The 26230-nt window shown below is 47.1% G+C and overlaps 2 protein-coding genes across 12 annotated transcripts in view; one reads left to right on the top strand and one right to left on the bottom strand.

The window, feature by feature from the left end:
* LOC105704095 (polypyrimidine tract-binding protein 1) overlaps positions 1 to 26230 on the top strand; it is a 284589-nt gene that overhangs the window by 41213 nt on the left and 217146 nt on the right. The gene's annotated exons all lie outside the window — the stretch shown is intronic.
* On the bottom strand, positions 18670 to 23332 carry LOC105704094 (esterase FE4). Of its 2 annotated transcripts, none has more exons than XM_012433016.2 (10): positions 22893 to 23332; positions 22429 to 22647; positions 22193 to 22333; positions 21400 to 21574; positions 20725 to 21110; positions 20484 to 20652; positions 20171 to 20361; positions 19744 to 19888; positions 19527 to 19668; positions 18670 to 19376 (listed from the first exon to the last, which is right to left on the bottom strand). In XM_012433016.2, exons 2-10 carry the CDS (start codon positions 22636 to 22638, stop codon positions 19043 to 19045), a joined length of 1893 nt encoding a protein of 630 aa, XP_012288439.1. In that variant the 5' UTR covers positions 22639 to 22647; positions 22893 to 23332; the 3' UTR covers positions 18670 to 19042. The 2 variants fall into 2 exon arrangements, with proteins under 2 accessions (XP_012288439.1, XP_012288440.1); XM_012433017.2 differs by having other exon boundaries at positions 19237 to 19376; positions 19527 to 19610; positions 22893 to 23329.

Raw genomic sequence — 26230 nt, forward strand, 5'->3', positions numbered from 1 at the left:
TCCGAATTTCTGTCGGACAGTCACGAGTCGACCAGTTTCGCGTCACAGAAGGGAGGAAACTCGCGGGACCATTTTGCAAAGGTTTATAATCTTATTTCTAAAAGCCCACGCCTTAATTCGAACTTCTACCTCGTTCGGTAGCCCAGTTAACTCTCTTTTGATAATTCTCAATTTAACCCTCTCTCTTGACAGAACTCCGAATTTCTGTCGGACGGTCACGAGTCGACCAGTTTCGCGTCACAGAAGGGAGGAAATTCGCAGGACCATTTCGCGATGGTCCATATTCCCGTTTCGAAAAGCCCTTCTCAGGGCGGGGCCGAAAGAGCGCGCTCTCGCTATCTAGCTGGCCTTTTATTCATAGAGCATGCATTAGAGGGGACTTGGCTTTGATCTGGACCGGAGCGCGGATTATATAGGCAGCACTTTGCTTAGATACTCGGCCATGTACGCGTGTACACGCGTAAACACGGAGATGCAATACGCGCAGAATTCGCCAGGGTGGAGTACTCGAGGACGATTCTACGGTGACCCTGAAGAGGAGCACTTCGAGGGAAGTGCTTAAAGAACAGAGACGAGGAAGAAGTTATTCGCCATCTTCCACGGCGTAATTCTATCCCCCTCTTCAGGGTCGATTTTGAGTTGCGATCTCGTGATACTCTTAAATGCACCACATCCTTATCTAATATATCTTTTATTTATTCATTCTTCTCCAAGCTAGTGACTAAAGCTCGTATGTTCTCCAATTGAGGAAACAAATGATAACGATTTATTAGTAACATTGACTTAACTCAATCTCTTAAAATGAGGAGTTTATGAAATAATGAAGATAAGAAAAATCGCACTTTTAATCGTCACTTGAAATAAAACGGTGATTTTTTATTTATTAAAAGAAATTATGATTTTGATCGACTCTGTTAGTAGGTGAGATGAAGTTTAGACGTGGGTAGATGGAAGAGAGGATTTCGGAGTGGCAGGAGAAGAGGGGGACAAAAAGTCACCCCCGAAGAGCCCTTAAGACTCCACCCTGTCACTCGACGTGAGATTCCATGGCGGTCGCGTGGCGTCCTATCTGGATCTCCATAATTTCCCTTAACTCGCGAACTCCTCGGTAATTTTTCCTACAAACCGGGTAAATGCACTAACGTGGGAAATCGGGTTAATCCCATAATCCTTGGGAAAGGAGGGTGGGAAATTAATTTGCGACCCCCTCCCGCACGCGATGCACCCCCGAAGGAGTACCGGCATGCAACGAGAGCCTCTCCAGGATTTCCCTCGGGACTCCGGAGTCCCGCTTTTAACCCCATCGGTTTTCCTTCCCGATCGATTTGACAGATGCCGAAATAGAAAAAAGAAAAATCGGGAGAGGGTCGCCTTGGGTCAGCTCGACGCCGTTCCCGAGGGAGCGTCGGGACGTCGACTCGCTCGTTCGGAACGCATCCATCCTGGATGCAACCCGGCTCGACGGAATGCTTGGTGCACGGAAATGCAGCCGGCTCGCACAATGCTGCAATCTTATAATGCACCCCGTTTGCACCCTCTTCGCGCCGATGAAAGGCGAGCCTAATGGACGGGGCGAAGACCGGGCTCTTCTCTTCTTATCGCCTCGCTTTATCACGGAGATGCATATCAGGCCGGACATCGTGATTCGCGATTTAGAGGCTTCGTCATCCTCTCGTCATCCTTTGACTTCATTTGGACCACCTCTAAGGGGGGATTACAGAATTTGCGACGAAAATCAATTATGTGGACGTGACAAGTGCAGTCTCTACCTGCACGATGTATTTCGGCGCGATGATAAAGTGGCAATGATAAGCATTTCATCGGGAGCTTCTTTGGTATCATATGTTCCATTTCTTTTTTCAAAGTAATTTAGTTGCAAACATTTTTGCTGTTAGTGCGATTATTCCTGCCGGAAGAGAAAAACTTGATCATCATGAAAATGCAATTGCCTTTTTTTTCCGTGCTGAAATTTGACCCGATGATAAAGTGGGATAGCCTTTTAATTAGGGGCTTCTTTGATATCACGTACCCAGGTGTAGTTGATTTTCGAAATCGGAAGACATCATAAGAGGTTAGGACGGCTCGTTAGGGTAGGTCGCGACTTCGGCCGACACTTCCGTCCAGACTTTGCTTATCCCTCCGCGTGATTGGCTCAAAGCAAACCTAATATCCGATCGGATGCTGACCGACCAATCTGCCCTGCGAATCACGCCATGGCGGTCTTTGGCTCGGCCACAAAGGGAATCGCAAAGTGCATCATGGCCGATGGTCCTGTTGGACCCCTAGATACATCCTGCAGTCTGATTTGACCCAAACCTCTGATCTGCGTCGCTTCGATGATTTCCACCTGGATGGAGAGCTCCTGATGTACCTCAATCAGAGATACCCGTTATTCCTGATTTGCCCTGGAAATAATTTCCCTAAAGCGTCCTTAAAATAATAATAATTTGACAACTGGATCAAGGTTCTCCACGCCGGTACAAAAAACTCATGTATTTCCAAAAAATGTAATAATTCCCCAGTACTCGATTTCTCGATTTCAAAGCGCTCCCGAAATTGACGGGAATTTCGGACTGAAAAGGATCCCCAAAAACGGGAAACTTGTTGAACTTTCGCCGGTAGCGATTTTTCGTTTGCACGCCGTTTTTCGATGCCGGTGAAAACTGCACGGACGGTTGCGCGATATGTGAATTGTTCACAAATGGTCTTTTTCCTCTTTTTTGCAGGTAAAATACTTTTCTCGCAGTACGTGGACGAGCTCGGTGACCATTTCCTTGGATTGGCGTCCATCGATCGACGTCTCCGACGTCCCGGCGCCTGTTAAGGACGAGAGAAGTACGGAAATCGCAGATCGTTACGGTAGGTCGTGTTATCGCGCCGATAAGAGGCGCCGCGACGTCGACGATTGGACGCCGAGCTCTAGGATTTCCAATATTTTTAAAAATATACAGCGCGTACGTACGTTTACAATATCCATTTTTATCCCATGTATATACAAATAGTACCTAATAATTTAATGCATACTACTCAATAGTTTAATTATAAATAATTCCATGACAAATAATCAGTTCACGTTCGACGTCGAAGAAATTTATACACGCTTACCAATTCTTTTTAGAAAAGTCGAAAATATAGGATGATGAACATTCCGCAAAAGAAAAATCCCCTTTAAAGAAAATTAAAAATGACTTCGAGGGAGAAACTCCGCAAATGGGTCGCTCCTTTTGCGGGGGGGGGGAAGTTCCTTTAGAAGTACTTACGCATTAGCGATTGTAATGGGGAAGGAAGGAGTGCAGGACGAGAAATGTGGGTTAATGCGACAGAAGATCGGAGGGGAAGTTACCGTGTTTCCAATTTACGAAACAGTACCCGCGATTCGGAGCGACTGGCGCAGTTTTTCAAGTACTTTGTTAAGGGAGGCCGGGGATCGGTTAACGACGAAATCATGTCGCGAGGTTCTATTTTTTTCCCCTCTTTTTCTATCTCGCGGGCACTCGAACGGCGTCGAACGCGATATCTCGCTCACGTCCCTTTCACGTTACAGCGCATCCGACAAAGAGCGGCAAGAGCTTTGACGCTTGTGCTTTTAGGAGGTCCTTTGTCGAGGGTCGTTTAATTACAAACTTGGAAAGCCTCGGAAAGCTCGCCCTTCGCAGCGACTCGTCGATACTCGATCGCATCGGGCCGATATCGCGACCTCCTCGAAGCGCTCTTTCTGGCGAGGTGACGCCGATAAAGCTCGGGTTCCAGCTCTCCTCACGCCCAGAAATTTCATGGAATTCCATGGAATCACCTCGAGATTCTGTACACACCTGTAAAACACCCTAGGATGACGAAAAATCGAGTGAAAGAATTTCTTTTCGCAACCTGCGCCCGAACTCTAAGAGTGACGCACCAAAGATCCACGAAGGGTCGCGGATGCATTCGGACGCGGTTTCTGGCCCCCGAGACCCGTCCTACAGAAAATCCCTCATAAAATGAATTACTCGGAACAGCGTGGGGAGCAACTTTCGTAGGGGCCATTTTTCTGTGAGGAGGACGAGGGAGGCGGAAAACGCGATCACTTGGCGCGGTGCAGCGACTTCGCTGGCGGTGCATCTGGGGGATGCACCGGAACCGAGGGCATTTCTTCGAGTTTCTGCAAGTGAGAGATCGCTTTGGCTTGGTTGGATCGTGATTTGGAGGCGCTCGGTCGACACGATTCGAAAAGTTATCAGGGCCGGATAACGAATTCCGGACGTATCGATGCGCGGCCTCGGCGGGGTAACGAGTCGCGCGGCTGCACTTCTTACGCGCGCAACGAGGTCGATCCTCGTTATCCTCCGTGCGGTTTTTCCGCGGTTTCTGGGTCGCGGCGACTGGGAAATTTCGTTGGCGTTGTTACCAAAGCCGACGAGGGACGGCATCATCGCGGGGACGGATTATTTCACCGAGCCTCGAATTACTTTCGTGACGTGCATTGGTCGCTGCGAAGCGGCCCGCGAGGACTCCCTTTCCACCTCTCTTTTTCCCATTTCCCGCCCTTTTTATTCCTCCGCCGTATTGTTTACGAGGCGCACTCGCCCCATCGCAAGGGGCGAATCGTCAAGGCGAGAGGAGGCACGCCTTATCGTCACGCGATAATAGCGCCCCAAGGGCGCCACGTGTCGGCTCGAAATTCCCCCAAAAACGTGCCTCGCCCTTTATTCCCAGAATTCCACCGAGCCCTGCACATTAATATCATTTCCAAAAAATTCCACCTCGGGAAAAACCCTTATTATCCTGCACGCAAAAAAAATTCAGTCACGACAAGAAATTTTGCTTGCCACAATAAATCTGAACACTTGAAAATAGGCCAACATTTTTCTTGTTGGGGCGATTATCAGATATTTTATCAGATATCCAAAACTTAGGAGGATCAGGTATATTATCAAACATCAAATGTTCATCAAACATTCAATCAGATAGCAAGCATTTATCAGATATTTAATTTTTTCACTTTGGTCGCTTTCTCAGTTAACCCTCTCTCCTGTGATAACAGCAGACTTTGGGGGATGAATCTCTGTCGTGGGGTGGAGGGTGATAAGAGCGTACTTGCTCTCTCAGGGGCGGTAATCGATTTGTCGCGGGCCGAGCCGAATCGGGCTCATTAAATAACGCATATTCGTTTAATCGCTAATCAACCTCGGGGTCAGGAATATCCAGGAAATGCGGAAAAACGGATTTCGTACGGGAATATTAGCCGGCCTCGAAGGGACGCCGCTGCGTATCGATAAAAAGTCGATCAATCGGGCTTATTAATGTTGCATTTAATTACGGGCGCGCCCTCGACAGTTCGACGTATTCGCTTTGTTAACGCGGCCCAATTCCGCCGGCCATTTTGTCGGGCTCCGCTGGTTGTTTTCGCGAAATTCAGGAAAACAAGGGAAACATCGTCCTCTTCATAAAAAATAGACCGATCCTCCCCGCGACAACGAAGCGGGGTGTTTTACGGCGCACTCATTACGGACCGCCCCGGCAAAACGGATTGCACATGCGAAGAGTCGGGTAATTTTGTAATAATCCTGTGTGATGCATCGCGGAACAAAGTGGGCGGAAACGCCCTGGCAAAAGTTGGGGATAAAGCGGGCGTAATAATGGGATTGGAATCCGCCCGGCATGCGAAATACGTTGAAACCCTGCGGAGGGGCGGACGCAGCGGAAAAGGGCACTCCCATCTTGGGTTAAAAATTGCGTTACCATCGGAAAAGTGCGAAGATGTGAATTAAAAATGATTTAAACCTCCCTCTTATTTCCATTTAATTTCTGCGCGAGTTTAAGGGGATACTTAAGGGCGGAGAATTTCTGGAGACTTGGAAGAAGGTCTCGGAGTTTTTGGGGATTTTTTTTATTGCGAGGTTTCTATTTCAGGGATTTCGTTCGAGGAAGGAATCGTTTCGACTCCGACGTGAAAATGTAAATCATGGGTGTTGAAATATCTTTAAGATTTTTTTTCTTTTTTTTTTCATGGTTTTTTGCGTGAATTTGTGGGAGCTCTGCTGGGTCGAGTATTTGTAGAGGCTTGTGGGCAGGTCTAGGAATTCTCAGGGATCTTTTTATAGCGAGGTTTCCTTTTCGGGGATTTTATTTCGGGGAGAAAATGTTTCTTCGACCCGGTTTCCCCAAGTTTTGTGGGGGACTCGACCCCCTTTTAGTCGTTGCTAACGGACGGGGGCAACGGCTACGGCACACGGCATAACGGAGGGGAATGTCGCAACTTCGTTCATTATTCTAACAATTAGCCGAGCTCGTATTTCTTGTCGGGCATGAGAGACGCCGCAAGGATCCGGCGAACCTCCGCTCGCAGTTGGCGCTGGTGTTACAAGCGGATATGCGTTTATTACGGGACCCTGTGTTCACCAACGACCACCGACAGACCGAGCTCGTTTGCAAGTTTTACCTGGGCTTTTAGCCCAGGACCTGGTCCTGGATGGAGAACCTAGGCCTACCTCAGGATCTCCTGCATTTCCTTCAGGATGTCCCAGGAAAAGCATAACTGGTAAGCCGCGTAGCAATTTTTTTTTTTTCAAGAACGTTGAAGACCGTTTTTTAAATCTGGTCCTCTAGAGATCCATCGACCCATTCTTCAAGGTCCTAGCATCCAGCTGGCTCGATCCATGAGCTTCTTTCACAAATTCTCTGGTTTTATTGGACACCTTGAAGGGACCCGAATTTTCGGCTCCTCGGTTTCTTTCACATCTAATTGTATCGTAATGTAAAGTAAGGTCACTTCGAACCGACCCAAATTTTCGGCTCGTCATTTTTTAGATTTTTACGTCCGGTTTTTCTATTCCAAAGTAAGGTACCTTGAAGAGGCTCGAATGTTCATGAATTTTAGATTTTCGTTTCCAGTTTTAAGTTACGGAGTCCAGTTAAGGTCCGTCACCCTGTCGAAGCTTAAATTCCTGACTCAATTTTTGTCTCTGCACCTCCAGATTTGAGTTTTCAGGATTCGACATCGAGTCCTTCATTTAGGAAGCTTCCGCGGATTGCAGAGGAAGCGGAGACTCCAGTCCAGGCGCTTCTTCGGGGCGGCGCCTCGGAAGAGCTAATTTCAGGGTGCAACTGACGGCGACGCCGGGGCGCCTCTCCGTAACGAGGGGAGTTCCCGAGGAGTCCGCCGCGCGATCGCCGCCGATGAATCGATCGGTCCGATCGAGCCGATCGATCGATCCATCCGCGGCGCCGGTCCGAACTCTCTCTGCTCCGTCAGCAGCCCGGGGCTTGTTTCCGCAACTTGAAATCGACAGGTGCCGCCGCAAGCTAAGCTGTCGAAGCCGCTGCGGACCGCAAGCTCCGAAACCGCGTAAGCTCACGTACCCGGCCGCCCCCCGACAAAGCGTCGCCCCAGGAGCCCGAACCACCCCCTCATTTTATCGCCCTTTGCGTCAACCCCCTGTAAACTAAAAATTCCCAAGAATCACCTTTAAAAATGAAACCTGTAAATTTGAGGAATTTTGAAAATGTTCATAAAGCATGTCCTCCAGCTTTTGATCCATGAATTCCAAAAAATCGCATCTCATTTTATCGCCCTTTGCGTCAACCCCCTGTAAACTAAAAATTCCCAAGAATCACCTTTAAAAATGAAACCTGTAAATTTGAGGAATTTTGAAAATGTTCATAAAGCATGTCCTCCAGCTTTTGATCCATGAATTCCGAAAAATCGCAGGTGAACATCGATCTGTTAGAAATTCCACGATATTTTTCTCGGATCTTTTCGATGCGATAACGTCTGGAACTGTTTTCGGATTATTGTCTTCTCGTAGTTTTCTAGTCCTTTTCTCTTCTTCGGCTTCTCCGCAGATCCCCAGCCGAGGACGTCCCACGTTCTGGATACTCCTCGTGGTCCTTTGGCCACGACTAAATCCTTCGGATTTGAATTCGTCGAGGGACGAGGCTTTACCTACATAATTCACCAGACGTGTGTCCAACCACCCGCGGTCCCTAGGGACCCTAGAATCCGACGTCGGACGTCGTGACCATCGAAATCGATACAAGCGCCGTCTCGATCGTGCTTCATCAACTGGAAAATATTTCCCGAAAAGAAATACCAATATTTAAAAATCACAATTTTAACACATTTTCATCCCCTACGACATCAATGAAACAATTTACAATTTGTTTTTGCTGGGAAAGAATATTGCGATCATGAATAGAATTTCTATTGTCTCGGTTAACTAATCGGGTTTTTTCTTCTCGATATAACAACTGGTCCATTTTCGAGTGTTCGCGTTTGTTGAAACAAGTAAGTTTTCTTGTTATCACTGTGAATTATTATCCTGCCGGTATTTGGCCCGAAAATATTGGAGGTCGCGAATTTGGGTCGCTTTTCGACTCGCAGGAAATATTGCTTAACGAATGCGAGGGCGAGAGAGAGGACGGTAATTGTGCCCGGTGGCGGAATGCGGATGGGAGGTCCATGGTTGGTCCAGGGTTGATCAATGGTCTACGGTCAAGCACCGAGTGGACAATAGTCGTGGCCACTGGGTGTATTTTCGGTGGAAACTGGCCAGCGATGAGCCGCTAATTGATTCGCCCCCGTCGATAAAGTTCGGCGCGGATTCCGCCGGGAAATGGGAATTTTCCCGTAAGAACGGTTTCGACTTTGCGCCATTTTGACCGGAGACGCGAGTTTACCGGCGGATATGAATTTTGGGAAGAATTACCGCTCCCTTTGGCGATCGACCGTGTTGTGTAATAATGTTAATTTTGCCCGATTGCCATGTATCCCCGCGACACGGGGTGGCGTTAATGATTTCGCCGGGCCGATTCGCATGCAAATCTAATATAATTTCGGCGTGTCTACATGTCGCAGCGGCCGTTCAAATAAACTGATAATAATCCCCTTGAATGTTTGGTAACTCGAAGCGGGCCTAGTGCGATTTCCAATATCGAGCATGCTGGCCATTAAACGTCAAGTTCCTCCGCCATTTGCGTTAAGGGGATGTGAAAGTGGCATCCGAAAGCTCAATCGTTCATAAAACTTTTCTCCGAACTGGGTGTCTCAAATCGTATCATACTTTAAAACGTGAATATGGAGGCCCTAAGTTAGGCCTTGAAATTCGCGAAATTTCATTTTTTACAAACTATTTTTAAAATACCTATTAAAGAGAGAAGAAAGTGATCTCGTTCGTGAAACATCTCCGATCCGAGTGTACCGAATTGTTTAAAAATTTACAACGTGAATACGAAAGCTAAAGCAAGATCCTGAGACTCATGAAATGCAAATTTAAAAAAATTTCCTTATAGACGCTCTGACGATTTTTGTATAAAAAATAAAATTTCATGAGCGTCAGAACTTTCGTTAGAGTCTTCATATCGCCTTAAAATTGCCCTTTCGATGCAAATTAACATCCCAAGCAAACACGCTTCCTCTTAAATGTAATATCTTCCTTTCGTGACGCGTCTTTCCAAGTATCTTTTCTTTTTTCATTTTGAAGATTGCTGCCATTTTTCATTGGATTTTCGATGCTCTCGGAATGGCATCTTTAACATATGGCAAATTAATATCGAGGGGATTGTTCGAGTTTTTCAGGGGTGAAAAAAAAAATCGAGTACGGGACCAAACACCGGGCATGGAAAAACGCACCGCAGGGGTGAGTTAACCCTTTCGCTCCTACGATCCGGGGTGAAAAAACGTGACAATTAACCTCTCTTCCGCACGGAGTACTCGTAAATGCAACCGAGCGCGAAATATGCGCGTATCGGGGTGCCGACCAGAAGAGGGTTGGGTTTTCAACCCCCGAGCCCGTCCATTCGTGGATGACCACGGGTCGTCGTTGTTTTACTGGCCAGAGCGTGATTCGCGACATTTAAATGGGGTCTTCATCCCCCGGGACCTCATTTTGTGAAATTCCACCCTCCCGCGACCTCCTTCCGTGACCTAAAAAATGGGGGCAAATATTTGAACCAATCCACTCAAACCTAATCCCTTATTCCCTCTGGATATAACAATGCATATCATTTAAGAATAACTCAAAATCCGACAAAATCTGAAATTATTTTTTGGTAAGGGAAAAAGTGGAGAGTGGTCAGACATATACCTCTTTCGAGAAGAGTAATCCTGCTTCAAGAATTTCATCTATGGCTTATTATCGTAACGATGCCGACCTTATTAATTCGGAATGTAAGGACTATATTACATGAAAAAGTATGTGAAATAAGGTAATAGAAATATTTAACGATAAGGGAAAAAAGTAGAGCCCAGTCAGACAGTGTTTCTCTGAGAAGAGTAATTCTCCCTCAATGACTTATCATTGTAACGATACGCTTGTTGAGTCTAAATACGAGATATATATCAATTTATTACATAAAAGTAAGTGAAATCCGATAATAAGAGTATTTCTTGGAAAGTGTAGAAAGTAGAGGGTGGTCAGACAGGAGCTCCCTGGGGTAGAGTAATCCGGTTTCAAGGATTTTATTGACGGGCGGATATCGACCAAAGGACATTTATTATTTATCGATTTGAAGGGGGCAAATGGCTGAGGGCCGATTAGGGAGAAGAGGGCTGATCCGATCAGCAGGAAAGGAGGAACAGGAGGAATCAGTCGAAATCAGCTGATCGAATCAGCGTTCTACAGGGACTACGGCGTTATCGATTGACCAGTAGACAAGCACGTGGGTGGCGTGCGTGGTTTCAATTTTTTCCTCCTCTCTTCCACCCCTTCCCTCCCTTTTCACCGGGGGTAGAGAATTCCCGATCGCGCGAATTCGAGCATCCCCGAAACGCTTCTCGACCCGCGAGAAGAAGGATGGCCTCGAATTCGAGAGCCCCGGGAAATTCGAGGAGGAATAAAGGGAAAAAGGGGGTTGCGCGAGGAGGGGGGAAGAGGAGAAACTCGAGGACCATTCAGGGGGTGCTGAAAGGGCGGGCGGAAAATCGAAGAGAGATCGGCGATATTCGGCCGGGAAATCAAGAGACTCCTTCTGGAGACGAAATAAAGGAGGAGAGATTCCCGAGAAAACTCGCGGAGGGGGGCCTTTCGAGGCGAGATTAAAAAACAAAAAGAGATCCGCGACGTTCGGGGTTATTTTCCTCGAGAAGGGTTCAAATGAAGGACCTGGAGGGACTGAGGAGGGCCGGGACGGGGGAGAAAAATGAAGAGAAACCGAGCGAAAAGAGATTCCTCTTACTTCCTGTACAGGGCCCTGCAAAACCCGTCCTTCTCGCGGATAGTGCGTTATTATTATCTCCCACTTTTCCCCCCCGAGAATGGAAATCTCGCCGTGGACCGGATTTTCCCGAAGATCCTAGGGGAATCTTCCGATGGATAAATGGATTATCGCGATATCGTAGAATTTTTACGATACGTCGTAATTGCTCCGAGAACCTGTACCGGCATACCTCCATTACGCTGCCATCCAAAAGCCACGTATATCTTTATGATATTAATTTATTAAGATATTAATATTAATGTCCAATGTTTCTATCCACGTCTCAAAATTCACATGTATGTGAATTACGAATCCTATACGGCGATTGAAATCAGTAGGTACACAATGTTGTGACTGTATGGACGAGATCATTTCCGGTACATAATTCCCCAGTTAATTACTGTTTTATTTTCGCTCTCATCTTCGATATCGAATTTTCTAATCTCAGTATTTACCCTTGCATTTTCACAGGGAGAATAATAGAGATTGTCACGTGGTGCGTCGAATGTAGAGCACATCATAATCAGGATCTTCCGGTTAGGAGGATCGGATCTAATCTTCCCTCGACCCTCCCCAACCTATCCCATCGCCGATTCCGTCCGAGCCGGACTTAAGGCGGGATTAGTAGGTGGCCGCGAGATTAGACGTCGCTCGGATGAGGATGGCCCGGTTGGATTTTCAAATATTCATTGTCCCTCCCCCGCAGCGGATCCACGGTCCAGCCGAGAACCGGATGCGACGGATTATGCCTTAATGGCTCGGCCCTTAAGCGACTTTAAGTCCCTCGAGTTTCCGTCGGAGCCTGGATGCTCTCAGCTCCTAAGAGCTTCCCCCTTCTCTATCCCAAGTCTTCCCCCTCGTGGCGGGAGATACAGGGAACCCACTCAATTATATCCCCATATTTTTACAAAATTTCGATTGTATCAATTCGGTTGACCCGAATTTCCACCTGACGAAAATCTCCGATTTTCTTCCTCCCGCTCGTCCATATACTTTACATACTATATTATTTAACATTGCACGTTAAGGCGGTACGAAAGTGGCGTCCTAAGAGTCAATCGTATATGAAACTCTTCCCCTAACTGAGTGCACCGAATCGTTTGACAATTTATCTCGTGAACATGAAGGGAGGATAGTGCTGCAACCATGAAATCTCATTTTTTCCCCTTTGTTTATAGATACACTTTTTTATGAAAATTGATCTTTTATCAGGGTAGAGACCTTTCGGGGAGTTTCCGTATTCACATAGCAGGAATTCAAACGATTCGGTGCACCCAGTTCGGGGAGAAGTGTCATTCGCGATATATCCTTCACGTGGAACTTTCATATCCCCTTAATTATTCCCGCAACGCAGGAGCGATCGTTCCGGGGGAAACGGTGGATCGGTCGAGGGATGCAAATCACGCATCGATTGCCGCCCGGGCGCATCCGGTGCGGGGCGTGAATCCGCCAGGGCGGGCGGACAATGCACTAATGCGTCACATTGTTCGGTCCCCGGGAAAAATTGCCCCTCGTTACGGGATACAATGGCGAGCGTCCGATACGAGGGACGCCGCGCGACGCGGATCCGCCCCGGGCGAAGAATTCCGCCCGCGACGTCGCGGCTTCCGCGACCGGCCGCGTCCGACCCCTATTAGCGTCCGCCGGGGCGGAAACGCGGCCTGTTCCTCCGCCGAACTTTCCGCCCGGCGGCGCAAACGTGGAGGGCGGTTTGTTAACCGTGTCTGTCGGTACATCGGGATGTCCGAAATGTCGCATCCTCTTCCCTCCCCGCGCTAACAGGTGATAGGAAGTGTCAGACTTAAAAAGGAAAAAAAAAACAGTACATAGCAATTACTCGAGTGAGACTTCTTAGTATCAGAATCTAAAAGGGTTAATACCCCTAGGATTTAATCACGGAATTACGAACTCTTGATACCTAAAATTGCCATCTACCGATTGAAGTCACCGACCCCACTTTGGTGGTGAATGCCGTTAAAGGAATTCATTTTATTTTCGCGGGTAGAAATTACCGAAGCATGGCTAATGAAGTTCCACTGAACGGAAAGATGAAAAAGAAAAATAAGTAAATGGGATATTTTTTGAAAAGTCCCAAACCAATTAAGTCGAGGGAATAGTGATGGAGCTTGAAGGGGTATTATCCGCACACGGGGATGCATCGCATAGGTGGAGGTCGGAGGGAGCTCTCTCGTACCTGTGGGAACAGGGAACAAGGACGCTCCCTTTTCGTCGTCGACGCACGGGAGTCCCGATGGAGTGTCCGGGAAGCTTTAGAATCTAGCTCGATCGTCTCTATGGGTCCGGAGAAAGGGGACCCTCCAATCGGACGGTCGGCAGGAGAAGGTGCGGACGTAACGAGATTACCCCACGGGAAATGCCTCGGATATCTCCCGAGGGTTCTTTCAGGTCCTGAGGGGAGGGGACTCGGTTAATTACAACGGATGGGAAGAAAAGCGAGGCTCGTTCTCTCCTCCTTAACCCTTCCCCGGGGCGACGCGAGAGAGCCGCTCGACCGATTTCCGCCGATCGATGCGTCGCGATCGATCCCAGCCCTGACCTGCCGCACGCGGCGGCCGCATGCGGCAGATCCCGGGCCCGGGAGGGCTGTAAAAAGGACGCGACAAAAGCGCCTCGAGCCCTGGACACCCGACGCCGTTTAACGGCGCCCTCCGTCGATAAAAAGGGAGGACGTCGGGACGCTGTTTGTCCGGCACGTCCATTTCACCGGAAATGAGTGTCGGCCTCCTCTCTACGAAGGAGTGAAATTTCTAATCGAAAATCGCCGAAATCATTGCGAGAATTCACATCCATAAAGCTACGTCTTCGTAATTAACATGAAATTGTAATAAATTCATGAGACGTGTAATTTATTTGATAAAATAGGTAGACGTGTGAGAAACGGGGTGATAATGCTGTACCTACACTATTAAAAAAATAAGCTAACAAATTCATGGAACCTGTATTGCAGTTTTTATTCACACACGCTATGTCGAATCCTTAACACCTTCGCAGTTAGATTTAATAAAAAATGTTTTATTAATTCTGCAAACTGGTTTAATGGATTCTAGATAAAATAGCGCGAAATTCGAGACTTGTTTGTACATTTCATTGTACTAATTTATGTACTGATTTACATCATCGCATCGGATTTTTAAATTTTATGCAACATTGGGTATCTTAATTGTATGGGGTTTACAATCATTCTTAAAGGTGTAATTACTTAGTTCACCCTTAGAACTAGTCTACGCGGGGGATGAGATAACATCAGAATGCACTTTGCCTTGCGAAACGCAAAGGACGTTAAATGAAATCCAATTAAATTAATCATGTGTCGCTCGGGGATGCGCCGTGTCGATGCACTTTTTCCTACCGCGATGCACTTCTTCCCCGCTTTGGCAACCGGATTAACGAAAATCCTGATACATCGATCCATTGATCGGTGATTTGCATGGACAAATAAGTTGACACCGCCGATTGTCCCCTGACGTGCGTCCGCAGCGCGGCCGACCCGCTTCCGCGCGCGCCACGTGCGTTTGACAGTTCCCTCGGACACGAGGTGTCACGGCTATCCCGGATAACGAGCGCGTCCCTCGGGACGCGTTTTTGGATCCGGGAAGACAGACCCGTTCGCCGGAACTTTTCTCACCAGACAACGCCGGCGGAAAGTTTCCGCGTACGTTCCGCCGCGCCGGGCCCCGCCGACGTAGACCGAGGGCGGTTTTCAAGCGGGACATTTGTCAAAGGTGAAAAAATAATGGTAAAGGAAGAGCTCGCGAGAAAATCGATTTTTCCTTCCGTCGTTTCGCAACTTTCGAGAAACGTTCCATAAAAGTCCCCCAAAAAATACACCAGGAACTTATCTAGGCACGGAAAAAATAGACATTTCTATTTTAGCACGCAACAGCATCGCTGATCAAGTTTTTCCCTTGCAACAGATATAATCTCACGAAGAATGAAAATATTTACAATTATATCGAACCGTGCACGTAACCACTAGAAAACGCACTTTAGTAAAAATGCTTGCTAAACAAGCAAATGAATTTCTTGCAAGAGTCAAAAAATAATGTCCCTACTCAAACGAAACACCGCTATACAATTTGTTATTGCTGGAAAAGAATATTGCAACTGTGAATAGAATTTCTGTTGCCCCAGTGAAGTAATCGTTTTTTTCATTGTCGTCAACATAGCAAAAACATTACCGGCCCATTTTCAAGTGTTCACATTTCTTGCAGCAAGTGAAATTTCTTATTATGACTGTGAATTCTCTTTCCGCGGAGGCGTATCCCGCATCGCACTGAAAAAAAACCTCTAAAAAATACAAAAAACAAAATAAACATTTAATATAACTGGAAGGACCAATTAATTCACGTAGAATGGCGATGATTTCGAGATAATAAACGTCGAGGTGGGTGAACGTAATGTTTTTTTTTTTTACCGGCATAGTGAGTACCGGTGTACAGGGAAATTATGTGGTTTCTTTCCCGCCCAGGGGGGAGTAGGGTGAATATAAAAACAGTATAAAAAAGAGGGGCCGCGGGGGGCGAGTCGTTCTCGTTGATTTTGTCGATGGATTCGTCGATTTAATTGGCTGCCTCTGCTCGGCTCGATCTCGATCGCGGTTGCGGCTCAAAATACAAAATTTTAATTAGACTTGCCCCTCACGGGCATCCTCGTCGATGCAGAATTGTATGTATATACTCGGCCCCCTCCCCCTTCCCCGCCCCCTCCGCCGCTGGGAAGCATCGGCTGCATCGAAACGTCCTCTATGCTCTTTAATAATAATTCATTACGCGAAAATTCCAACGGGCGACGCGGCGTTCCCTAAGTTAATTGATTCCGGCCACTCGTTGTGATTAAATTCACATTCAATTAAAATATATGTATATACGTGCGTATCACGATCGACGGGGGCCGATCATCGACATATTGGGGGGAGGGGGCAAGTTGGCCGATTGGTCGAACTCCGGGCAATTGCTTTTAATCGACGTTATTATTGTATCCGTTATCCAGATCTGTCCCGGAAAATTGTACCTGCACCTGTAATGCATGACAAATCGAGGGACGTACTATATAAAATGATTAATTATTTATTGGAATCACTTTTGCCGAGCACAATTTCTGACTTATGAATTATTGTATCCGAGATTCAGTGGAGTCGCCCCGGGTAATTTTACTCGCGCCTGTAATGTATGTAAAATTGATGGGTAGAGTACATACAGTGAATTATTAATTGATTATATTATTTCAAATCTTTTTATTAAGCATGACCTGTGCCACTGAGACTATGCCGGGGATACATCGAAACATCGAGGAATATGGCAGGTGTAATTTTAATGAATTATTAATTATTTCATTGTTAATGGTTTGATTCAGCCATAAGTGGAGTTTATTTCATTATTTTTTAATATGATTTCTGATCGATGTTGGACAGGGTAATTGCGTTATTAAAGTGTTATGAAAGGATCATTCCATATGTATCAAAACGTCCAAATATTTATAAAATTCTTCTCCAAATTGGATACACGGAATTTTTTTAAACTTCATTTTTGCAAAATAACACTTTCTATCTCCGACTAGAACCAAGGACGCGTTTTCATAAAAATTGAAAATTGCCTCCATAATCACGTGCTGAAGTGTCAAATGATTCGGTACACGGAGTTTCGAGAAAGGTTTTGTAAGTTGTACGTTCGAATATATATAAAATAACCCTTTTGTAATACCTTAAGGGCCCTTTTTGGGGTCTGAAGGTATGCTCCGCGGAGTCGCGGTTTTTGGACGGAAAAGCCCGGCACGGTTGCGGTTTTTTGAAGGGAAACCACCACACCGGAGAGCTGGCGGGCATCCGCCATGGGCGGAATCGGATTACGAGCAGTCCGCTTAGGACTCGTCCACAAAGCCGGGGTTCGAGCGCGAGTCTTGGAGACGAGCTCGCCCTCGCGACTCGATTTCCCCACAAGAGGCGCCTCTCGAACGCTTTCAAAGGTAGCGAGTCCTTTCCTCGGATCCTTAAGGGAGCCCGCGGGGTTCCGCGCGCGATCCGCCGCGTCCTCGCCGCGCGGTTGGCGCTCGCAATCTGCGCTAAATCCTCCGCACTACTCGACGAGGTCAAAGTGGCTCGGTGCAAGGTTCGATCGTTACTTCGGGTTCTGGTAACAAGACTCGGGGTGAACTCCCAGGAACGTGTCTCCAGGACGGGCATACTCCGCGATGCAAATTATCAGAGATAACCTCAAAATCGTGGGGGTGGAGAACGCGGATTTTCGAATCCAAGACTTGGTTCGACTTGACTTAGGCACAGTCCAGTCGTAACGTCGGATGTTTCAAGAGCTAATGGAAAAAATAGAATCTGGAGAAGCGTTAATAACGAAGGGATATAATTTTTTATGAAAATAATTGGACGTAACCTCAAAGTGAATTGGGAAATACGTTAATAATGATCGCGAGGAATGGAGAACCTGAATTTTGGGCTCGAAAATGTCGTGTCGGTCTTCGGTTTCTCTTGAACAAGACGCCCAATCGTTACATCGGGTACTTCGTGATTAAGACCCAGGCAGAATCCAGGACTCTCGAATATAAATATATCCCGCGTTGCAAGTTACTAAACTATCTCAACCTCGAAATAGATGGGGAGCACGGATTTCGAGTTGCAAAACTTGGTCCTGGGCTCCTCTCTCGCGAAACGTCCATATTCGCGATCGCGACGCCGAGTCCTGCCTTGACGGGGACCAAGCCTAGAGTGGCGCGCCCCGAAGGCGCATCCTTGACGTAAATAATCCCCGGTTGTCTCTGGAGAATTACGAGCTCCGGATCCTCGCTCGGATCCCCGTCTGGTCCCTCGTCTAGGTCCTCGTCTGGGTCCTCCGCGCTAAACGTCCGTCTTTTCGCGACCCCGGGAAATGGATGGTGCACCGGGAGGCGAGACAAAAGGGCCGCCAGTGACAGACAGGGTTACGGTGTCGATGATTAATTCGACGCCGAGTGCATAGTTTATAGAGCCGGCCGAGTGTTTGTCAACTCGGACACTTCGTTTCGAGGGAGCTCGTTATTCTTTCCCGGGCATATCGGCCGAGGGTAACCCCGAGAACGCCGAAGTAAATGCCGTCAATTTGCGCAGAGGGACCGCCTCGCGCGGACGCGGTCGGGATTGTTAACCCTTCCTGATGAGAGTGGTTTCCCGGACGACGTGCGCCCGTCCCGGGCGCGCTTTGTACCTTTGCCCTGATATTAAGCCCGAAGGATGCTCGCAAACGTTATTCCCCGTTTTCTGACAGCCCATTTGCCTCCGAGGAGTGCGGCGAGCCGCGCTCCCAAAGAGATACCTTGCGCAAATTGCTGCGCCTCGCCCACCGGTCCTTTTTTACCCCCCGGGATGTACATTTCCTAATTGTCGAGAAACCGCGAGGAGCTATACCTTGCATACGGCTCGATCGAAATAATTCGAATTACAGGGAAATCAAAAACCCAGGGAAAGAGTTCATTCCCGAAAACTCACAAGAATTCAGGGAACCACCTCCTCTTTTATGTATACATCCACGTTTATACAAAACAAGTATTTAGTACCCTACTATGTACAAAATATATGTATTTATATGCTTTTCCATTCTATTCGGGCACTTCTTCGTGTACCTTTTCTTGGACAAGGGGCTATTTACTCCGGAAATGATGGACTTTAATGCCCGAAATCACCGAAAAATTGTCACAATTTTATGACTGAACGTCATTTGTTATCGAATCGCGTTGTCTTTTATCATATAAAATCGTAGGCAATCGGTTTTCAAAGAAAAAACTCGTTTTCGCTAGTCTCCCAGTGAACAGCCCCTTGCTCTTGGACTTCTTTGAAATTTCCGGACATGTCTCGAGAATAATTTTCTCAGGCTCGAAGAGAGTGGAGTACATTTGTTGGGTGCCATTTTGGCTCTCGAAGACAAATTGGGATTATTGTCAGAAACGCTAGGACGACCGGAGGGATGCCTTGAATTAAGTCAGCTGCTGATATGATCGGACGAAACTCCTCGTTCGGCTCGTCAGGACGAATCGGTATCGGCAGGGACACGTTGGCCATCAGCTGTTTCCAGAAGATCATCCTCTCGTGCAGGAGATCGGGCTCCATTGAAATTTCCGGCGAGTTCCCGAAGCCGATCCTCATGAATCTGTGATTTCGCTGGTAGGGCTCCCAGTCCGACAGCAGGTTCGCGCGGGGAATCCTGCGAGCACATAATGGACCATTAAGCCAATTACCGAAATCAGCCGGTTACCTTGTGCAAATGTTGGCTGCCCGTAAAGCCTAATCAGGGCCGTGATTTAGGTCGTTCTTCAGGTACGCGAAATATCCACGTGCGAGATATAAACATTACCCATCTCTAGCGAAACTCGTCCAGAACTCGGTCATCACGTGTATCATGGTCCAGTCCTCCACCATGTTCTCCAGGTCGAGGTCCCTGAAGATGTTGTTGAAGACGGGGAAAATGTAGTTCAGATCGTCCGAGTTAGCTATTCCTGAATTCAGGACCGTTCAAAATTGTTGTCGACCTTGTCGGATTAATTCGTCAGGCTTAGGATAACAATCCTTACCGTATCGTTCTACTCCGTGGGCAAAACTCACGGAAAAAGTGCCCTCGAATGAGAAAAGGTAGTAAAAAACGTCGGACGTCATCTGGTCGGCTTGCATCCTCAGGGTCTGGTATAAAGGCCATCGCATCATGGCGTCGTTCACCATCTGGAAAAAGTTAGAAGTTTTAAGGGTCCTAGCTGTTAAGGGGATATGAACGTCAGAGGAGACAATCAATCGTGAAACTTTTCCCCGAACTGGGTGTACCGAATCGTTTCAGACTTTACAAGATGAATACGGAGGCTATAAACATGCTCCTGACACCTATGAAATTTCATGCTTTTGACAACATTTTTCAAATGGCTGTAAACAATTCTTGAAAAGAATTTAAATGCCCTATTTCTCCCTATTTAAATAATTGATCGTCGTCAAGTCGCCGAAATCCTTCACCTCCGTAATGTTGTGTTGTCGAAATAATATGTCATTGTAGTCCAACGGGTTGTGCTCGAAGTAGAACTCCATCAGCGTCTGGACGAACTGACTAACGTTTGAGACCACTTGCTCGTATTCCAAAAGGTAAGGCAGAATGTACTCAGGGTCGTTTAACAATTCTGCCTTCATCGTTTGGTTGGTGATGATATCTATCGACCAAAGTGGCAGACATCAACATGAAGAAATCATTTTCATCGTCGCGTTGATGATATCTATCGACCAAAGTGATAGACATCGACATGAAAAAATTATTTTCACGGGGAGTTCATACTTATGGTCTTGACGAGTCCCTCATCAGCAGTGATGCCGATGATCCAGGGGATGTCCCTGAAGAGTCCTCGCTGGATTTGCAGCAGGGGGTGCCTCGTAATAATCGCCTCGTCGGATTCGAGCTCTTCGGTGGGACCAAAGACGAACCAAGGATTGTCGTCCCACACGGTCTACAAAAATGAATACCCAGATCTGTTTCCTTTTTTTTTTGCTTGAGAAGATTTTTTATTTCAAGTGCTCACGTAGAAGGTGGACATGTTCACGATGCACGTCAGGTTGGTGTCCCTGAGACAGTTCATCGTCGTCTCAGGATTCTGCCTCTCGATGTAACAATTGCAGAGCCTGGCGAGCTCCAGGGACACATTTCTGATGTTCTCCTTGGAGTGGAAGGCCCAGGGTGCCAATGCCGAGCCACTCTGGGTGATGATCCTTTGAAAGAGGCCTTCAGTCTTGGAGGACAAGGAGAGCAGGTGCACCGCAGCGGCTCCTGCCTCTTGGCCCATCAGGGTCACCAAATTCGGGTCCCCTCCGAAATTCACGATGTTTTCGTTGATCCAGACCAGAGCCATCCAGATGTCCTTTAAACCGTAATTCCCAGGAGCATTCTGATCTCCGGTACTAAAAAATCCTGAGAATAAAAAATAAAAGTGGTTCACGAGGAAATGGCTCTGGAAATTTCGTGTGTGTCAAGACCTTCATTAGTACCTCCATAATCATGTGTTAAGATTTTAAATTATTCGGTGCACCCAGTTTGGAAAAAAGTTTTATAAATACTTTGACTTTGTGATGTGTGTGTGTATATATATACACACAACCATGGCGTTTGAAATTGTGTAAAAATATACCAGAGCTGGTCCATTAGAAGAGTAAAGTGTTTATCGTCGAGAAGACTAATTTCGAATGCAGCTGAAACCTACCCAGGACTCCCACGCGGTAATTGATGGTCACCAGGACAACTTCCTGGTCCAGCAGGTAATCCGGAGCATAAACCCAGCTGAAGCTGTTGCCATTCGTGAACGCACCCCCGTGCACGAACACTATCACCGGCATCTTCCTGGACCCTCCTTCTAGCCTGTCGTCGTACCCCAGCATCTGCAACAAATCCTAGACGAATTAGAAAATGAACGAACGTGCATTCGACCAGCTTCAGAAGTACATTCCGAGCTGATGCACAACAAGCCGGGCCACAAAGGGGCCATAAGTGGCTTGGGTCACGATGACGATTGCGAGATTAATTAAATCGAGCTGCGACCTTGTCGACTAATGGACCTCGTTTCCTGGTACCAGCTCGTGCTCTCAAAAATGCGCATTTGTAAAGTTGGTGCATTTTGCCGGTGAAGCTGAATCCATCAATGAACATGATTTCGCCGGTACACGAAGAACCAAGGGAGAAGAGAATCCAAGGATAAAAGTAGAGCCCTACCTTGCCACCCTTCAGGTGATACGAAAGTGGCATCTGAGAGGTCAATCGTTCGTGAAAGTATTCTCCTAATTGAATGAATCAATTTATTTCTAATTTTACCACATGAATAAGGAGACCCCAATGTAGGTCCCGAAAGTCGCGGAATTTCATTTTTTATACAAATTTTGAAAATATCTATTAAGAAATTTTCGGGGTGCTTAATGTATCTCTTAGAAAATCCATACATTTTGGTATGTTATCGATGCATTCCCGTTGAAGTGCCTCTGCTGGCTTTAGAGACGTCCTACCTTATGGGGCACGAAGATATTCAGAAAGAGGCAGTCCTCATTCCCAACAATGATGCGACTCTTCAGGATCTGGGCACATTGGAAACCGTCGACCGTGGCGTCTCTCGGCTCTGTCCATGTTCCGTTCCATGGTTGAGGGCTCTGAAGAAATTCCAAAAAATTACAGCACATCAACACCACACGGTCCACTATCTACTGACCACTACTCAAGGCACCTTTTCTCCAAAAAACCTCACCTGAAACCTCAACTCCCCAATGGGGGGCTGCGCGTATGGGATGCCGAGGAAAGCACTCAGCAGGTTCCTCCTTGCAGACAACATGAGTCTCCCTCGAACAGGTCCGAACCTTGTGTTCACTGTTGGTCCCTCGTAATCTTTCCTGGCAAGGACGTCGCTGATGATCACAATGGCGAGCAGCACCAAGCTACCAAGAGTTGAGCGGTGCATCTTGAAGAACTACACCGAAATAGGTCGTTAAAGAACTCCTTGATGATCTTTCAGAATCCGATGAGGAACAAAATGGGTTTTGGTCTTATAGGGTTGATCTTGGTCTTGTATAGTTGAGTCTTGGTCTTGGTCTTCCAATTATGATCAGGACCTCGCTTTCGTCTTGGTCTTGCACTTGTTCCACTATTAACGAGTTTAAGGTCGAGGCTATAAGACCAAGACCCGTTTTGCTCATCACACTCCGAATCTCTCACCGGTTTTTGGATCCTCGTCAACGACGAAGACTCAGCGCTCGGCCGAGCACTCTATGACCAACTGGGAGAAAACCGTCCTTCCCGAACGGCTCGTTCCTATTATCTAATTACCGTTGCGTATGCCTCGCTCGTTGAGCCTTGTTGCATGCGAGCCGCGGTCCAGGCGCGAATACGCGCAAATATGCATTAACCAGGAGGATGGGCGAAAGTAATCCGAGCCCGAGGTGCTACCTCTGTCCCCTGATCCTCTCATGGGTATCCATTCCCCCTGCAGTTTCTCTAGGTCCGACAAGGTGTTCTTGAATACCCTATTTCATAAAACTAAAGAGCTACATTAAACATCCAGCAAACAAATTTATAACATACCCAGAGCAATGAACTATGATTTTAATGCCAACCTTGCCAAGTGCAGTCACTGATTACCATCCTGGAAAACAATTTGAAATTCAACAATGCCGAAATTACTTATTTAGAATTTATTAGGATTTAAAAAATACCCTTTCATCTTCCGAATATCCTGTCGTAACTTCGTAATATCGAGCCATTAGAGGTGTCACTTGAATGCATGTCAAAATTAGATAATGAAGTAAAGGGCACGTGAGATGGATGAGACCTTCATCGTTGACAAAAATGACTTTCATCCAATTTCCCGATCGCCCCCGCACGAGCGGCGTCGCGAGACGCGCGTCTCTCGTCTATTTGTCGTCCGCGACTAATTGCGGCCGGTAGGCGGCCATGCGTCTCCGCTTGCGGGTCAGAAGAAGACGGAACTCCCGTAGGCAGACCTTCACTTCGGTCTGACTTCCGTGAATTAGTGCCTCGTGGATCGCTTTATCGCACTTAACGAGCCCCGGCTTTCTCTCTTTCTCCGAGTCTCACCCTCCTCGTTGCCCGGAACCTGACAGAGGGGAACTTTTGCGCGCGGTCTCTCTCTTCCTCAGGGTCTCCGGGTTAACCTCCTCTCGTTTCCTCTCCTACATATGCATCGTCCTCTGTCCTTCTCTCGCCGACTATCCCTGGTCGACGTGCATCCCCTTCTTCCGCCGGCAGGCCTCTTCCGTCTCACCTATCTCGCCTCGAGATGCATCTCTCGGATGCTGGGTCCATGCAGTCTTCCGAGGAAGAGTTTCCTCTAAATCCGCGGAAGAACGGTCGCAGCATGACTTCTTCCACTGTCACGTGGTTCGTTCGACGTGGATCTTTTCTCCCATTATTACTTCAATCTTCCTACACCTTCCCATTTTCCCCGCTTAACGTCAGTGCGCTGTTAAAATTTATAATTATTACCTGCGCGCTATTAATCTCAGTACAAAGGCGCTTTATATTCAGCACAAAACAAGATACTTAATGTCGATGTAATGCTTAACACCTGAAATTCATACTTGCCCTCTAATTCGGGTATAATAATGAGAGACAAGTGGTCATTGAACCAGAGCAATATCTCTTTGAATAGTACTAAGGAAACATTTCCATAATTCAAGGAATAATGATTTGACTCAAAATCGAATAAAGTGGACTTGGAATGATATCAACATGGTTGAGCCAATTCGTTGAAACAAAAGGTATAGTTATTTCGCACTATTCCGTATTTCTTCGGTTAAATGCATTCTTTTCCTCGGCATACCTCGAAGTCACGGCTGAGCCCCTTAGAGGCTTGAACTCGGGGTTCCCTCCGAAAGATTTCGGCTTGGTTAGAGCATTCGCGGGTAAAACGTCAGACTCGTAACCGTGAATAATACATGGCCAATGGGGCCTGGGCGGTGGTGAGGCAAAAGTGTGCGCCTAAGTAGAAAGTTTGGTAGCGCGATTATGCCGTTTCGCCTCGGCTGGGTCGAAACTCCGTGGGAGCCTTTCGAGCCCCGACGAACCCCTTTCCGAATATTTTGTTCACCTGTCCTTTCCTCCCGTTCGACTCCGCCGTGACGTCTGGCATGATTTCTGTCCCGCGGGAAAACAATTGAAATTTGTCCCCGCGTCAGATGAATTTTCTCGCGGATCGCCATCCGCTGTTTGATCTCGCGATTGATGGCCTGGATGCGCTTTTCATCCCCTTTCGATGCAGCTCGCAGGGGCCGCGACCTGGTGCAGGATCGGCTGCGGCCCGCTTCCGGCCGTTTCGCTGCGGATAAACGGTCAAGCTTGTCGACGGGAATGGATGCGGCTTCGCGGGGGGCCGCGCTAAAGGTATTTCGGCGAGGCCAAGTGAAATATTTCCAACTCCGTACGTACCCCGATGCACTCCCCGATGCGAGCAGCCGAGGCGCTCGCGCCGCATGGTGATGCATCGCCCCGCGAGATTAATGCATCCCTCTCACAGTTTGTTAGAATGAGAAACGGCCGACGTAATAATGATATTCCCATTAACTTCGCCGCAAACGGTTCGTTTTGCCGGGCCGATAAGTCGGCAGAGAGACGATCCTCATCGGGTCCGTATCCCGGATTTCTGGGAACGACCCCCTAGAAAATGTTCTTCGCGATAACAGAGGATCATCTCCGGATTTCCATTTAAACTCCGAAAATGTTCGGGTTTACAGTTTAGGGATTTAATGAGACTTCACTAAAAGGGGTGCACCGTAATGACTGAATTTTCAAATTGGTCGGGGTTTACAGGGTCCCAAATTGGGGAGGACATACTTGACTTTTTCTGAGATCTGCCCGAAATTGATGGTTGAGAGAATACCTGAACGTACCTTTGTCGGTTCGAGAACCGTTTCCACTAAAAAATTGTGCGGAAACGGCATTCCAGGCCAGCACGTGTTCGTGATGCTATCCCCTCAATTCGACATCAGATGACTGTACAAAATGTGCTTACGGAACAAATGGATCCAGAGTGAGAGTCAGATTTTCACATATTCACATTTCCGTCTCTTAACATATTCGCATTTTCGCATTTTCACATTTTCGTCTTTCCGATTTCGAAAATTGCAATAACTGTATATTACAGTTTGTAGGTACATAAGGAGAATTTACATATCACATTTCAATTTAACTGTACGTACATAGTATTATTTTGTCAAATAGATATTATCTTAAAACGTATCTGTCGTGTCAATTTCATTTTGGCTTCCTTTCGACCTATTCAAATTTCCTGGCGAATGAGATTCTGCGAGATAGAAGGAGTATTTAGTAGGAGATAGCGTCGAAGGCCGCATTCGCAAAAATACATTGCGGTCTTATGGGAGTTCTATTTAATACTCTTTGGCCCAGTCAGCTTCCACAGGACCCTGGCACAAACGCGACGAATTTTTCGCGAGCGGTAAATTTTCGCATCTCCAGGCGACGGGAATTTTCCCGTCCGGTTTTCTCCCTCTTTCCGCGGATTACCTCCGTGTTAAGCA

The sequence above is a fragment of the Orussus abietinus genome, unplaced genomic scaffold, assembly GCF_000612105.2.
Source record: "Orussus abietinus isolate OABI.00-Male unplaced genomic scaffold, Oabi_2.0 scaffold7, whole genome shotgun sequence".
NCBI lineage: Eukaryota > Metazoa > Arthropoda > Insecta > Hymenoptera > Orussidae > Orussus > Orussus abietinus.